Genomic DNA, 13,225 nt, shown 5'->3' with positions numbered 1-13,225 from the left:
AAGCAAGAAGCAAGCTAGAGATAACGAGGTTAGATCAATCAGGGAGGATGAGGCCCTGTTCTAGCAGTTGAGGTGTGAAAACCAAGGGAGGAGAAACTGGTTCTGTAATTGGCAAGCCATTCACAGTCTTTGTTTAGTCCTGAGCTGATGGTGTCAAATTTGCAGATGAACTGGAGCTCAGCAGTTTCTCTTTGAAGTCTGGTTCTTCATGAGGTTGATGGATTTCCACTCCACTTCCACTCCTGCAGGCATCTGCACATCCCCAACCGTTATTTTGTGGTCCGGGAAGAAACTACCTGCCTGGAGGCGTTTAAACAGACCAGAGTTCCTGAACACATGCGCGTCATGAACCTTGCCCGGCCACCCGACGTTGATGTTGGTAAAGCGTCCCCTATGGTCCACCAGTGCTTGCAGCACCATTGAAAAGTAGCCCTTTCGGTTAATGTACTGGCTGGCCTGGTGGTCCGGTCCCAGGATAGGGATGTGAGTCCCATCTATAGCCCCACCGCAGTTTGGGAATCCCATCGCGGCGAAGCCAGCTATGACGACCTGGATGTTTCCCAGGGTCACTACCTTCGAGAGCAGGAGTTCAACGATTGCGTTGGCTACTTGCATCACAGCAACCCCCACGGTAGATTTGCCCACGCCAAAGTGGTTCGCTACTGACCAGTAGCTGTCTGGCGTGGCAAGATTCCAGAGGGCTATGGCCACTCGCTTCTGCACTGTCAGGGCTGCTCGCATCCTGGTGTCCTTGCGCTTCAGGGCAGGGGACAGCAAGTCACACAGTTCAAGGAAAGTGCCCTTACGCATCCTGAAGTTTCGCAGCCACTGTGATTCATCCCAGACCTGCAGCACTATGCGGTCCCACCAGTCCATGCTTGTTTCCTGGGCCCAGAATCGCCGTCCCATAGCATGAACATGACCCAGTGCCACCATGATCTCCACGGCGCGGCGTCCCGTGCTTTCTGACAGGTCTGTGCCAGTCTGAGACTTCATGTCCTCACCGCGCTGCCGTTGCCTCCTCGCCCGATTTCTCAGCATCTGACTGTTGAAGAGGTGTACGATAAGGTGTGAGGAGTTGACAACGGCCATAAGTGCAGCGATGATCGCAGCGGGCTCCATGATCGCAGTGGAGTGCTGTGGCGTCCGCGCTGTCACTTATAACAGGAAAAGTGCGCGAACTGATTTCCCGCCGGCAGGAGTGACGGTTGAATGCTGACAGTTACCAAGGACCACCCTCAACACAGTTTCCCCCCCCCCAGCATGCATTGGGGGGAAATCCCAGAATTCCAATGGGCAGCGGGGAGTGCGGGAACTGTGGGATAGCTTCCCACAGTGCACCGCTTCCAAAGTCGACGTTTGCCCCGTTACTGTGGACTCGCACAGTCGAATTAGTGTATTTAGTGTGGATACACAAATTCGACTTCATAAGGTCGATTCCACAAATTCGACTTAAATTGATTCGAAATAGTCTTGTAGTATAGACATACCCTTAGACTTTAAGGTCAGAAAGGACCATCACGATCATCTAATCAGTTTCCATTAAATGCCACCCTTTTCTTCATCATTCAAGTGAACTGTCATGTTTTATTCCTCTATTTGCTGTAACTACTTCACTTTTAAACTACAGATCAAAATGTGTTTGACCAGCTGGTAACATTTACTATACCATTATATACAAACAGTCCTGTGTTAATGTAAATCTGAAGGATGAGACTCTAATCACAAAAAAATTGAATTAATAGCTTCCAAGAAAACCTTAACATTCTCCCTGTACATATGCATTGCAATAGAATGTTTGGATGTTATCCATTCACACAAAAATATGAATTGGGATATCTGCTTACCGGGGTGGTGGTGCTAGGGTTTTGTTGATTAGTTTATTTTTTAAGTATTCTTAATTTAGGAGCATACTACAACTTTGCCGTAACATTTTGTGGTAGACAGACAGATTTTTCAACTTAACTGCCTCCTGTCCACAATTTATCACAACCCTGCACCGGATTTGCTTTATGAATTTTGGGGGGTGGGGAAAGGGAGGAGGCAGCATGATTATTCTTAGGGCATGTGCAACTCCCTCTCCCCCCCATCTCCCAATTTAATACATTAAAAAGTGGTAGTGGCTAGAAGATTCTCACAAACTTTCAGCTTTTTTTGTGTGGAAAATGAACTCATCTGCTTCTCTTTGGTTTCATAGTTGCCAGCATTTTAAAATTTTATTCAAAGGACAATTATTTAAAGTAAACTGAAGTTCTAGTATGCCCCATTTCCCAGGTGACTGTGTTCACATTATGGTGAATTTTAAATTATTTCCTGTCTGTTCCTCCAATTATTTGACTACAGAATCCAGAGTAGCCAGCAATATTAACTTAAATTCTCGGAATAACTACCTCATCCATCAGCCTTTACCAAACTTACAGAAACCAATGTCTGCCAGGTATATTCAATAAAAATGAGTATGAGTTAGCTATTTTATCACAGCAAATGTAATTTGTGTTTTTTCTGATTCCCTTTCTTCCAGCCCCTATTTATCCCCTTTCTTTCCTTCTATGCCTAATGCAATCAATCTCCATACTATCTACTGTTTCTTTCTTCTGTACTCTCTCAGATAAGATGCATCCCCTTACACTTATTCTCTCTTTCATGCTCGCTTTATCCTCTGTAAGTCATACTTGCTCTCTTCCAAACTACACTCTCTTCTACTCCTCTCATCCTTCTTCTGTTCTGTTTGCTTTGCTCCCACCTTTCTTTCTGTCTTCTTCTCTGCTCAGTGTGTTCTCAAGTCCACTAGATGATACCATCTCTCTCAATATACTGTGCCAGGACTCTTTTTCCAGATGAGCCAGTTCTGTTGCCGGCAGCTAGTTGGGAGGGAACTTGCTGTCAGAGGACTAATGCCATCAGCAGCACCACAAGTAACACTATTTCCTACATCCAAACATGATCATGAATCCACTGTAAGCTCAAAAGACTGTTTCACAGGCTTATAAAACCATCGTCGGGAGTGACTGGGCTGGGTAAAATGTAAATAACTGTTTCTTTTAAACGGACACTCACTATGACCAATTCTCTCCACTAGTAATCGGCTTTAGGCTTTCAAGGCTACAGGGTTTTTTTTCCATTTCAGAGAGAACTTGAAATTAGCCTTAACATTTATAATGCCCCCCAAAATTTGGGGACCTGAGGATGGCCACAAGCTTCATGGACCCTCAGGGCCCTCTCTGGCAATATGGTCTAGCTCAGTGCTTCTCAACCAGGGGTACACGTACCCTTCGGGGTATGTAGAGGTCTTCCAGGGGGTACATCAACTCATCTAGACATTTACCTAGCTTTACAACAGGCTATATAAAAAGCACTAGCAAAGTCACTACAAACTAAAATTTCATACAATTACTTGTTTATACTGTTCGATATACTATACACTGAAATGTAAGTACAATATTTATATCCCAATTATATAGTAAAAATGAGAAAGTAAACAATTTTTCAGTAGTAATGTGCTGTGACACTTTTGTATTTTTACGTCTGATTTTGTAAGTGGTCGTTTTTAAGTGAGATGAAACTTGGTGGTAGGCAACTCTAATCAGACTCCTGAAAGGGGTATAGTAGTCTGAAAAGGTTGAGAGTCACTGGTCTAGCTGACTGAGCTGGGAGCCAGGAGTACCACACTTTGCTGGCCACTGACTTCTATCTTCTGTGGCATTTAACCTTTCCGTCTCCTTTTCCCCTTTCTGTGGAATTGAAGAGATACTATTTACATAAGTACCTCACAAAATTAATTAACAAATACAGAGAACTATGAAGATGTAAAGAAGTATTGTTAGGACCCAATCTGCTTTACTTTCCCTATAGGATTGTAGGACTGGAAGGGACCTCAAGAGGTCTTCTGGTCCAGTTCTCTGCACTTATGACAGGACTGAGTATTACCTAGACCATCACTGACAGGTTTTTGTCTAACCTGCTCTTAAAAATCTCTAATGACGGAGATTCCACAACCTCCCTAGGCAATTTATTCCAGTGTTTAACTCTGCAAGTCTTTATATAGTTAAACTCATACACATTTAAGTATGCACATGTGCCTTTGGAAGAACTTTTGTGCATGTTAATTTAAGTGTTGACTGAATATAATCCAAGATTTAACCAAGGTGCAGCAGACAGATAAATACATTTCACCTGTCAGTGAACAAGATAAAGCTAATATGAAAATTCACTTTTGCTATACACAGCGTACGTGAATTTCAGGCTCTTCTCTCCAGTTTGAATAAAAAAAATATTTACACAGCACCAAGGTGCATTAATTACTTCCATAAGCAATGTAATTGCTGCAACAGTATAATGTGTGTGTGTGTGTGTGTGTGTGTGTGTGTGTGTGTGTGTGTGTGTGTGTATATATAAATAAAATATGAAAAAATGAAGATATTGTATAGCAAAAAGAACCATGGGCCAGATTGAGATCTCAGTTACAATAAATTACAAGCAAAGTAACTCCTTTGAAGTCATTACATATTATTACACCAAAGAATGTAACAATTTACACCTTGGTGGTTGTCTAAGCAGAGGGACAAAGCCAGAATGACCAGAGATAAAACCATCTTCTTGCTCCTATACAAGTGTCTCACAAGGTCCAGGACAAACAACAATATGGGTGTTGTGTGGAAGCTTGTTCTATTACTAGCCATTCTGCACCTGTTTGGTAAAAAGATATCTCAACCTTCAGGACTCTGAGTCCTACACCTTAATTTCAATTAAAACAAATGAAAAAATACAAACAGAAGGCATCTACAAAGGAAGGTCCGAAGATGGATGTAGATCAGTTGAAAGGCAAAATACATGGAATTCTTTGAACTACTTAATCTATGACAGCAGTTGCAGAACTAATCCACGTAACACACAGTAACATATAGTAACCGTACGGATCTATATCTATATCATATCATATCTATATAAATATAAAACAAGAATTAGTTCACGGTGTAATATGTCAGAAATGAAAGAAGCTCTTCAATGTGCTCAAGCCCAGCAAATATAGTTTATACGCCATATTTTCTTACCTGATTTGCTTCAATGAAACAGGCATTTTGATTTGCTGATAATAATCTGGATATTTTTTCTTGGAAGGCAAATGGAAAAAGGGTTCTGATATAAGCTGACCCTGGTTATTTCGGCAGTTTCTAACCGTATCATAAAGCTGATAAAGAGGGTTAGAAGTATCCATAAAGGAAGTGATGCTCTCTGCTTCAGACTCTCCTTCTTCATAACGGGCAGCAGCTGTAAAAAAGAAAGAAGGAAGTAGAGAAACCGAACGGCAATCAAATAAAGCTCTGTTGTTTTGACTGTTTGACTTTAAAAATAATAAATGAGGTAATGCCTGACCCACACGTGAGGGAATTTACCCACTTTTTAATACTCTGATTTATAACTTTGGGAGTCACATCATATGCTATCTGCTGCTTCTGGATGACCAGGTAATAAAGTAGCCAAAACTTTTTTTTCCTATGTACATATCTGATCCATTTGGTTAGGACAGTCAAAAGCAGTCAGACGTCAAAAGCTGGCTGCACCACTCCCTTGTGTACTGCTGGCTGTGAAACTGATGTCTCTTAATCATATTAGCCCAAAGAGCCACTGGCTCAGAGGAACTTTGACTTGGCTAGTTTGTGTGCTTTACCAGATGCAGATCTCATGCCTTTAACACCGTCAGATGGGATTACTGTAATGTACTGTACCTGAGAATACAGACTAAGACCACTCAAACACCAGCTGGTGAAGAAAACAGCTGTCTGCTTATTTAATAACCAAGCCAACAACATTAAATTACAATTATAGAATTGTATTATTGCCATTACGCTACAGGGTTGTATTCTGTACTTTTCTAAACGGAAACGACAGCACACATGAGTGAAGGAAAGTAAGAACACACACAGGAGTGTTACAAAATAGCCTGGACAGGAGCAATCCACTGTTGGTGAGGCATAATATCTGTGGCATATAAGAAAGGTGCTGAAGGAATCCTTTAGGGAAAGGAGAAATAATCCTTCAAATAACACAGGAAATATTTATAAACCCAATTAAAGGCGGTTACAAACCCCTTGCGCTGTAAGCATACGTTAAAATCTTTAGAAATGCTAGAAAGTGAGATAATTTGCAAAACCTATTAATATCTAATAACATGGTGTGGACAACAGGGCACTCCTCTTACACATCTTTGGACATTCATGAGCATAAAGGGACTTGATTACCTTCCCCATGGGAAAATATATATATTTTTTAAACTGAGGTGTCCCATTACAAAATACTAATGGACTACAGGAACAATTCTTTGAATTATCCTAAGAATTTAAACATATAATAATCAGTTCCAATAGAGAGTTTTCCATGTGTGAGCCCATAGATATCTTCAACACTTAATGTTAGAGCACTCATGTTTGTGAAATAATCATTCTCTCTCTCTCAAACTTACATATATCCAAGTAGCTGGTTTTTAAACATGATGATTACTCAACAAGAGACCAAAAAAAAAGGGGGGGGGGTGCTATTTACTTTTTCAGAAGTCCTGGAACTAATGTAAACAATGATATTTTAGCAAATATAGCTTATACTTGGATTGAACTGATGATTTACATATTAAGATTTAATGTTCACATGAATATGGAATTGTGTATAATGGAGACAGAATGAGAAATCTGTAGTAGTTTTTTATTTTTTGTGTATATAGGTGTCGCGGAGCGTGGGGTGTCCGGCCCTGCACCCCTCTTCCTGGGACTCACAGTGACTCTCAGCCAGCCAGTAAAACAGAAGGTTTATTGGACAACAGGAACACAGGATACAGCAGAGCTCGTGTTCAGAGCCAGGACCCCTCAATCAGGCCCTTCTGGGGGTTCAGGGTGTCTGGATCCACCCCCTCCACTCAGCTCCTTTCCTTTGTCTAGCTCCTGGGCAGAGGTGTCACCTCCCCTCCCCCAGGCCTAGCTCATCTTACAGTCTGAATACCCGTGTCTCACCTAAAATCCCTGGCTCTCCCATCCCCCACATAGACAGTCCCTACTCCACCACAATAGGTACTAACTTAAACCTTTAATAATAAAGAAATTTTCAAGCCTCAAAATCCTGCGAAGTAGGGGGAAACTGAAGCTCAAAGCTAACAAGCACATTTTCAGAAAATAGTCACTAATTTTAGAGAGATGCTCTAGCTCCACCAGAAATCATGGGCTTGATGTAAGAACCACTTGGTGAAGGTGTGACCTGTGTCATGCAAGAGGTCTGACTAGAAATTATAATGGTGCCTTCTAGCCTTAAAAATTTATGAATCTGTGAACGTTGTGTGCATTGATTTAAGGGCACTCAATGTGAGACAGCTTGTGCCTGATTTCTGATGTGCCAAGGATCTACAACTGAAAGTTTTGTTCTAAGCGACTTGTCTAAGGTTAAACAAACAGTGGTTGGAACAGTTGGGAATAGAATTCACTACAAGAGTGGAAATTAGTAAACTGAGGCTGGGATTTTCATATGTGCCCAAGGGAGTTAGCTTAAGTGATTAAGTTCAAAATAAATCTATACATTTATGTATGGAGAAATGTTCTCAAGTTTCTTCTTAAATTATCACATCTGGACTGAAGAGCTTATACTAATAAAGGTACCACAGAGGAAGCAACAAAGACTACATAAAGTCTGAGGGTTGTCCTACTTAGGACTCACTTAGGCCACTTTCCTTTGATTGGTACCTAAACTTATGATCCATAATATGTTTTATAACAGTGTTTCCCCCCTCTCCCCAAATCTACAAACTTCAGGACTAAGATTCACAAAAGTGATACTAACAAGAAATTAATTTTTATAATTGCTTGACAACAATAATCATGATTAATTGTGCAATAAAAAAAATTAATCATGATTAATTGCACGATTAATTGCACTGTTAAACAATAATAGAATACCATGTAAATATTTTAGATGTTTTCTACATTTTCAAATATATTGATTTAATTTACAACACAGAATACAAAGTGTACAGTGCTCACTTTATATTTATTTTTTATTACAAATATTTTCACTTTAAAAAAAAGAAATAGTATTTTTCAATTCACCTAATACAAGTACTGTAGTGCAATCTCTTGAACTTACAAATGTAGAATTATGTACAAAAAAAGGTCATTCAAAATATGACAGTGTAAAATTTTTGAGCCTGCAAGTCCATTCAGTCCTACTTCTTGTTCAGCCAATCGCTCAGACAAACAAATTTGTTTACATTTGCAGGAGATAATGCTGCCGCTTCTTCTTTACAATGTCACCTGAAAGTGAGAACAGGCGTTGGCATGGCACTGTTGTAGCCGGCATCACAGGATATTTACGTGCCAGATACAATAAAGATTCGTATGTCCCGTCATGCTTCAACCACCATTCCAGAGAACATGTGTCCATGCTAATGACGGGTTCTGCTCGATAATAATCCAAAGCAGTGTGGACCGACGCACATTCATTTTCATTATCTGAGTCAGATTCCACCAGCAGAAGGCTGATTTTCTTTTTTGGTGGTTCGGGTTCTGTAGTTTCTGCAGTTTCTGCACTGGAGTGTGGCTCTTTAAGACTTCTGAAAGCATGCTCTACACCTCGTCCCTTTCAGAGTTTGGAAGGCACTTCAGATTCTTAAACCTTGGGTCGAGTGTTGTAGGTATCTTTAGAAATCTCATATTGGTACTTTCTTTCTCTTTTGTGAAATCTGCAGTGAAAGTGTGCTGGGTCATCATCCAAGACTACTATAACATGAAATATGTGGCAGAATGCGGGTAAAACAGAGCAGTAGACATACAATTCTCTCCCAAAGAGTTCAGTCACAAATTTAATTTATGCATTTTTAAACAAGCATCATCAGCATGGAAGCATGTCCTCTGGAATCGTGGCTAAAGCAAGAAGGGGAATACAAATGTTTAGCATATCTGGCACATAAAATACCTGGCAATGCCAGCTACGAAAGTGCCACGCAAATGCCTGTTCTCACTTTATGGTGACACTGTAAATAAGAAGAGGGCAGCATTATCTCCTGTAAATGTAAACAAACTTGTTTGTCTTGGCAACTGGCTGACCAAGAAGTAGGACTGAGTGGACTTGTAGGCACTGAAGTTTTACACTGTTTTGTTTTTGAGTGCAGTTATGTAACAACAACAACAAAAATCTACATTTGTAAATTTCACTTTCACAACAAAGATTGCACTACATTACTTGTATGAGGTGAACTGAAAAATACTATTTCTTTTGTCATTTTTACAGTACAAATATTTTTAATCAAACATAATAGACTGATTTTGATTATAACACAGAATATCATATATATATGAAAATGTAGAAAAACATCCAAAATAGTTAATAAATTTTAATTAGTATTCTATTGTTTAACAGTGAGATTAAAACTGCGATTAATCATGATTAATTTTTTTAATTGTGATTATTTTTTTAAGTTAATGGCGTGAGCTAACTGCGATTAATCGAGAGCCCTACAAGAAATATATATTTAGTGCAGGAAACTAGTGAGAGACACTGTATCATGAACCATAAGGAAAAGATATATGTGCACATGGGTGTACAGAATCACTAAACCTACAAAACATCTAAATAACTGTAATTGAATTATACCAGACAGACTAAAAAACTAGATCCTTATATACTTTTGTACAGTTAAAAGTTATCATCAAAGCAGTACCCCTGTTCCCCACACTGTAGTTTGAATGAAAGCTTGGCAGAGGAGTCCCATTGGATCAGTGACACAAAAGACAATCCTCTAATGGTCATACCAAGTTTCCAGTAGACATTGTCATTATGGTTCAGCATAGCCTGACCATGTTTCAGCTTTCTATCCATTTAAGCAAAGAGATATTAAACAAATGACAAGTCAGTAGCCAGCCAGTTCACATGACACACTAGTGTTATCTTTCCTTTCCAGTCTGAAACCGCAGGAGTGTTCAGCTGCATGATGACTCCCAGACTACTCAGACATAAGGGAGTAGGAGGGCACACCTCTAGCTATGCTGTGGCTTCAAAGAGATGCTCACTACTAATGTGGAACACATAACTAAAACAGTCTACTCTATCCCACCTTTGGGAAATAATGGCAACAGACCTAACAATGAATATGTATGCTACTAACCTGTGCAGCTAAAAGTTTTAAAACTAAAACACTCCTCTTCAGTATCCACCCTTTAATAATAACCAGGGTAATAACTGCAAATAATTCAGAGGACATTGTCAAGTAAAATCAAGTGCACAATTTACTTTTGTAAAATTAATATTTTGTAAAGACTAAGATGAATAGTAATGTTTCCATTAATTTGTTTATTTTAATTAAAATAAAAACTTTTTTTGAAACAAACAAACAAAAATATTACCCAGCAATGTTTTAAACCCAAGATACTGTCGCATTTTGATGTGCACGAGCACTCATGCGTAAAGTGAAGAGTGAAACAGGCTGGTTCATTTTTATTCTCCAAGTGGAGATAAAAGCTTAAGTAAACTAATGACATAAATGGTAAAAGTGAATGAAAGAATGAGCAATATAAACCCAAAGAATTAAGTCTATCTGTAGCACAGACTGAAAACAGTTCATTCTGTCAAACCTTTTTTTTAAATGACAGTGGTCCTTTCTCTTTCCCTTTCCCAGTCAGCAAACTAAATAGTTGGCTGGTGAATGCTCAGCAAGAACATTTGGAAGGGAATGGAGAAAGACTGTGTGACAAATTCTCATTAAGCATCTTCTGCAGAGTGTGACAGAAAGAACAGCCCAGCCTCTCCATCTAAAACAACTATAAGCTATGAGTTACTACAGACAGATGATCACCCTTACTGTGTGGGCACAACAATAAAAAATCAAAATAACCCCAAGCACTAATTAGATCTACTTTCCCTTACGACACTAAAACTACTTATTGGAAGGCTATAAAAATCCTCTGAGAAAGGCCTGTTTCAGGTTCTTGGCAACATTTTAGAAAATGTTTGTGTTGCAGGGTGGATAAAATTCAGTGAATTTTTAAAAAATTAAAAATTGATTTTTATTTTAAATTAAATACATTTTTCTTTTAAAAATAAACCTACTTAAAATTAAAGTTGAAATTATGACAACCTATGTTAAGGTCTGAGCTTACTGCTTACTGCAATCTATTAAAAAATAATTTGAAATATATAAAATAAATTATATTCAAGCAGTACAATCTATTAAAAAATAATTTGAATTATATAAAATAAATTATATTCAATCAGTACAATTGCTGATGAAGTTTTAAAGAAAGTAAAACCAATGAACTGGTGAAATCACTGGCCTACAACTAATGTTTAAGTGCTAAACAAGCTTTTGACAACAACAGCCTCTTCTGAAAGTACAGAGAATATTTTTTTTCATTTCAGTTTATTCAGCTGGTTCAGAAGTTCAATGACTAGCTCATTCAAAGTTGAGAAACATAATGGGAGTTAAAGCAGGAAAGCTTGTTTTTCCTCTTCCAGTATACAATTAAAAATTAGGTGAGAGAGAAGATGCAATCTATTAGTTCTAAAATCTTGAAGGACCTGGGGGCCAAAAAACAATCATTTCAATTCACTAACTACAGATGATCCTTTGTTTAATAAATCAGTTAGTTTTAAACGCAAAACCTGTTTTGATAAGAAAAAAATTATGTAGCCAGCATATTTAAGGCAATTTTATTTAACTAATAGAACTCCATTTTATAATATTGGTTTTGTGCAGTTTTAATTTAATTTGTAAGGAAACTGGAATTCAGCTGGACACAAATCATAAATGAAAAATTAATCATCAGAAAATAGGGAATGGGTCATTCACCATGGTCTAATATAAAAAACTGTAAAAAACTTAAGAAGCTGAATATATAACTGCTTAAAGAAAGATCTATAGTTACAGTGCTAAGTATTGAGAATCAGCTTCTCCGGGAAAATAATTAAAAAGTACAAATGCAAATGAAGAGTAAAATAGATTTATATCAAGGTTCCCTGCTTGCTGATATAAACCATCGATAGAAATCAATCTACCCCACTGTATTATTTCAGAAAAAACAAGCTAATCTGGCATGTCCCAGTTTCATATTATTTTGATATTGACAATCATTTGACCAGATACCTTCTCTAGTCTAAAGACTTGCAAAAAAACCTTTGATTTCTCAATGAAAGAATAATAATATATTATATGTAAATATGTACGCTGGGTGTTCCATACAACAATGAAATAAGAGGACATCTAAACTAAAACCTAAAGAAAGGAAAAAGAGTAAGCACCATAAAGGACAGATTAAAAAAGAAAAAGGTTTACATAATATCACCACAGATATATGTCACGCTGACACACCTGGCAAAACACAAGCCAGGTGTAGAAAAGACTAAATCAACAAGTTACATACAATTAAACAGGTTGTTTGTTTGTTTGTTTTTAAATAAGGCACTATCTGTTGTCCATTTCATTCCACAACCACTTCTCCTTGACCGATTCAAACACTTAACATATTGCACTTCATGGCTGAAAACTTAAGTGCCCTTGAAAGTGGTATTGCTGATACGGAGTGACTGCAAATTGATAGAAAAAAGGCAACTGGATCTTTTTACTGGGCTTGAAAAATCCACTCACCCACACTGAGTACAAAGCTTTCCTACCAGAGTATGTCCGACTTCTGCAGTATCTACACTTTCATTTAAAGAAAAGATTATAGCTCCTACAATTGAAAAAAAACAAAACAAAACCCTTAAAAATGTGAACCAAATCTAAGCTGATAATGCAGCGCATCTTCTGAAGTCAGAAGTCATAGTTCCAGTGACACTGCTGCTGCTTAGACTTTTACTAAGCAGCAGCAAAGAGAGAACAAGAGTCTTTGTCAATGTGTGCTGCTTTTCAGAATCTTCTCAGGCAGTAGTGAAACTGACAAAAATTAGATCAATTTCACTCTGTCACTACTGTAACAATTCTGAGCAGCACTGGTAAATGCCATTCATTGGTGAGGTGGGCTCAGAAACAGAAACTGGGAGGAACGTTCGCTTGGGAGAAATGGGGAACGACAATAACTCTTTGCAGCAGCCAGAAATCTGAAGGAGAGGTAGAATACAATACCCCTCATCACAGGATGCTGGAGGAGATTGTAGGGTAGCAGAGGCCATTCACCCAACCTTGCAGCAGATAAGAAGTTCTGGGTTGGGAAGAATAAAGAAAGGAAAATGAAAATGTCTCCAATCAGAGTTCAGGGAC

At 38.4% G+C, this 13,225-nt stretch overlaps 1 protein-coding gene across 2 annotated transcripts in view; it reads right to left on the bottom strand.

Moving 5' to 3' along the window:
- The window catches only part of PBRM1 (polybromo 1), a 92,309-nt gene that overhangs the window by 58,624 nt on the left and 20,460 nt on the right, over positions 1 to 13,225 (bottom strand). For both annotated transcript variants that reach the window (XM_045023625.1, XM_045023626.1), the window contains exon 12: positions 5,052 to 5,268. In XM_045023625.1, the coding sequence (XP_044879560.1) occupies positions 5,052 to 5,268 (217 nt within the window). The remainder of the gene's footprint in view (positions 1 to 5,051; positions 5,269 to 13,225) is intronic.

This window comes from Mauremys mutica, chromosome 7 (genome assembly GCF_020497125.1).
Source record: "Mauremys mutica isolate MM-2020 ecotype Southern chromosome 7, ASM2049712v1, whole genome shotgun sequence".
Lineage (NCBI taxonomy): Eukaryota > Metazoa > Chordata > Testudines > Geoemydidae > Mauremys > Mauremys mutica.
This window is presented reverse-complemented; position numbering and strand designations above follow the sequence as displayed.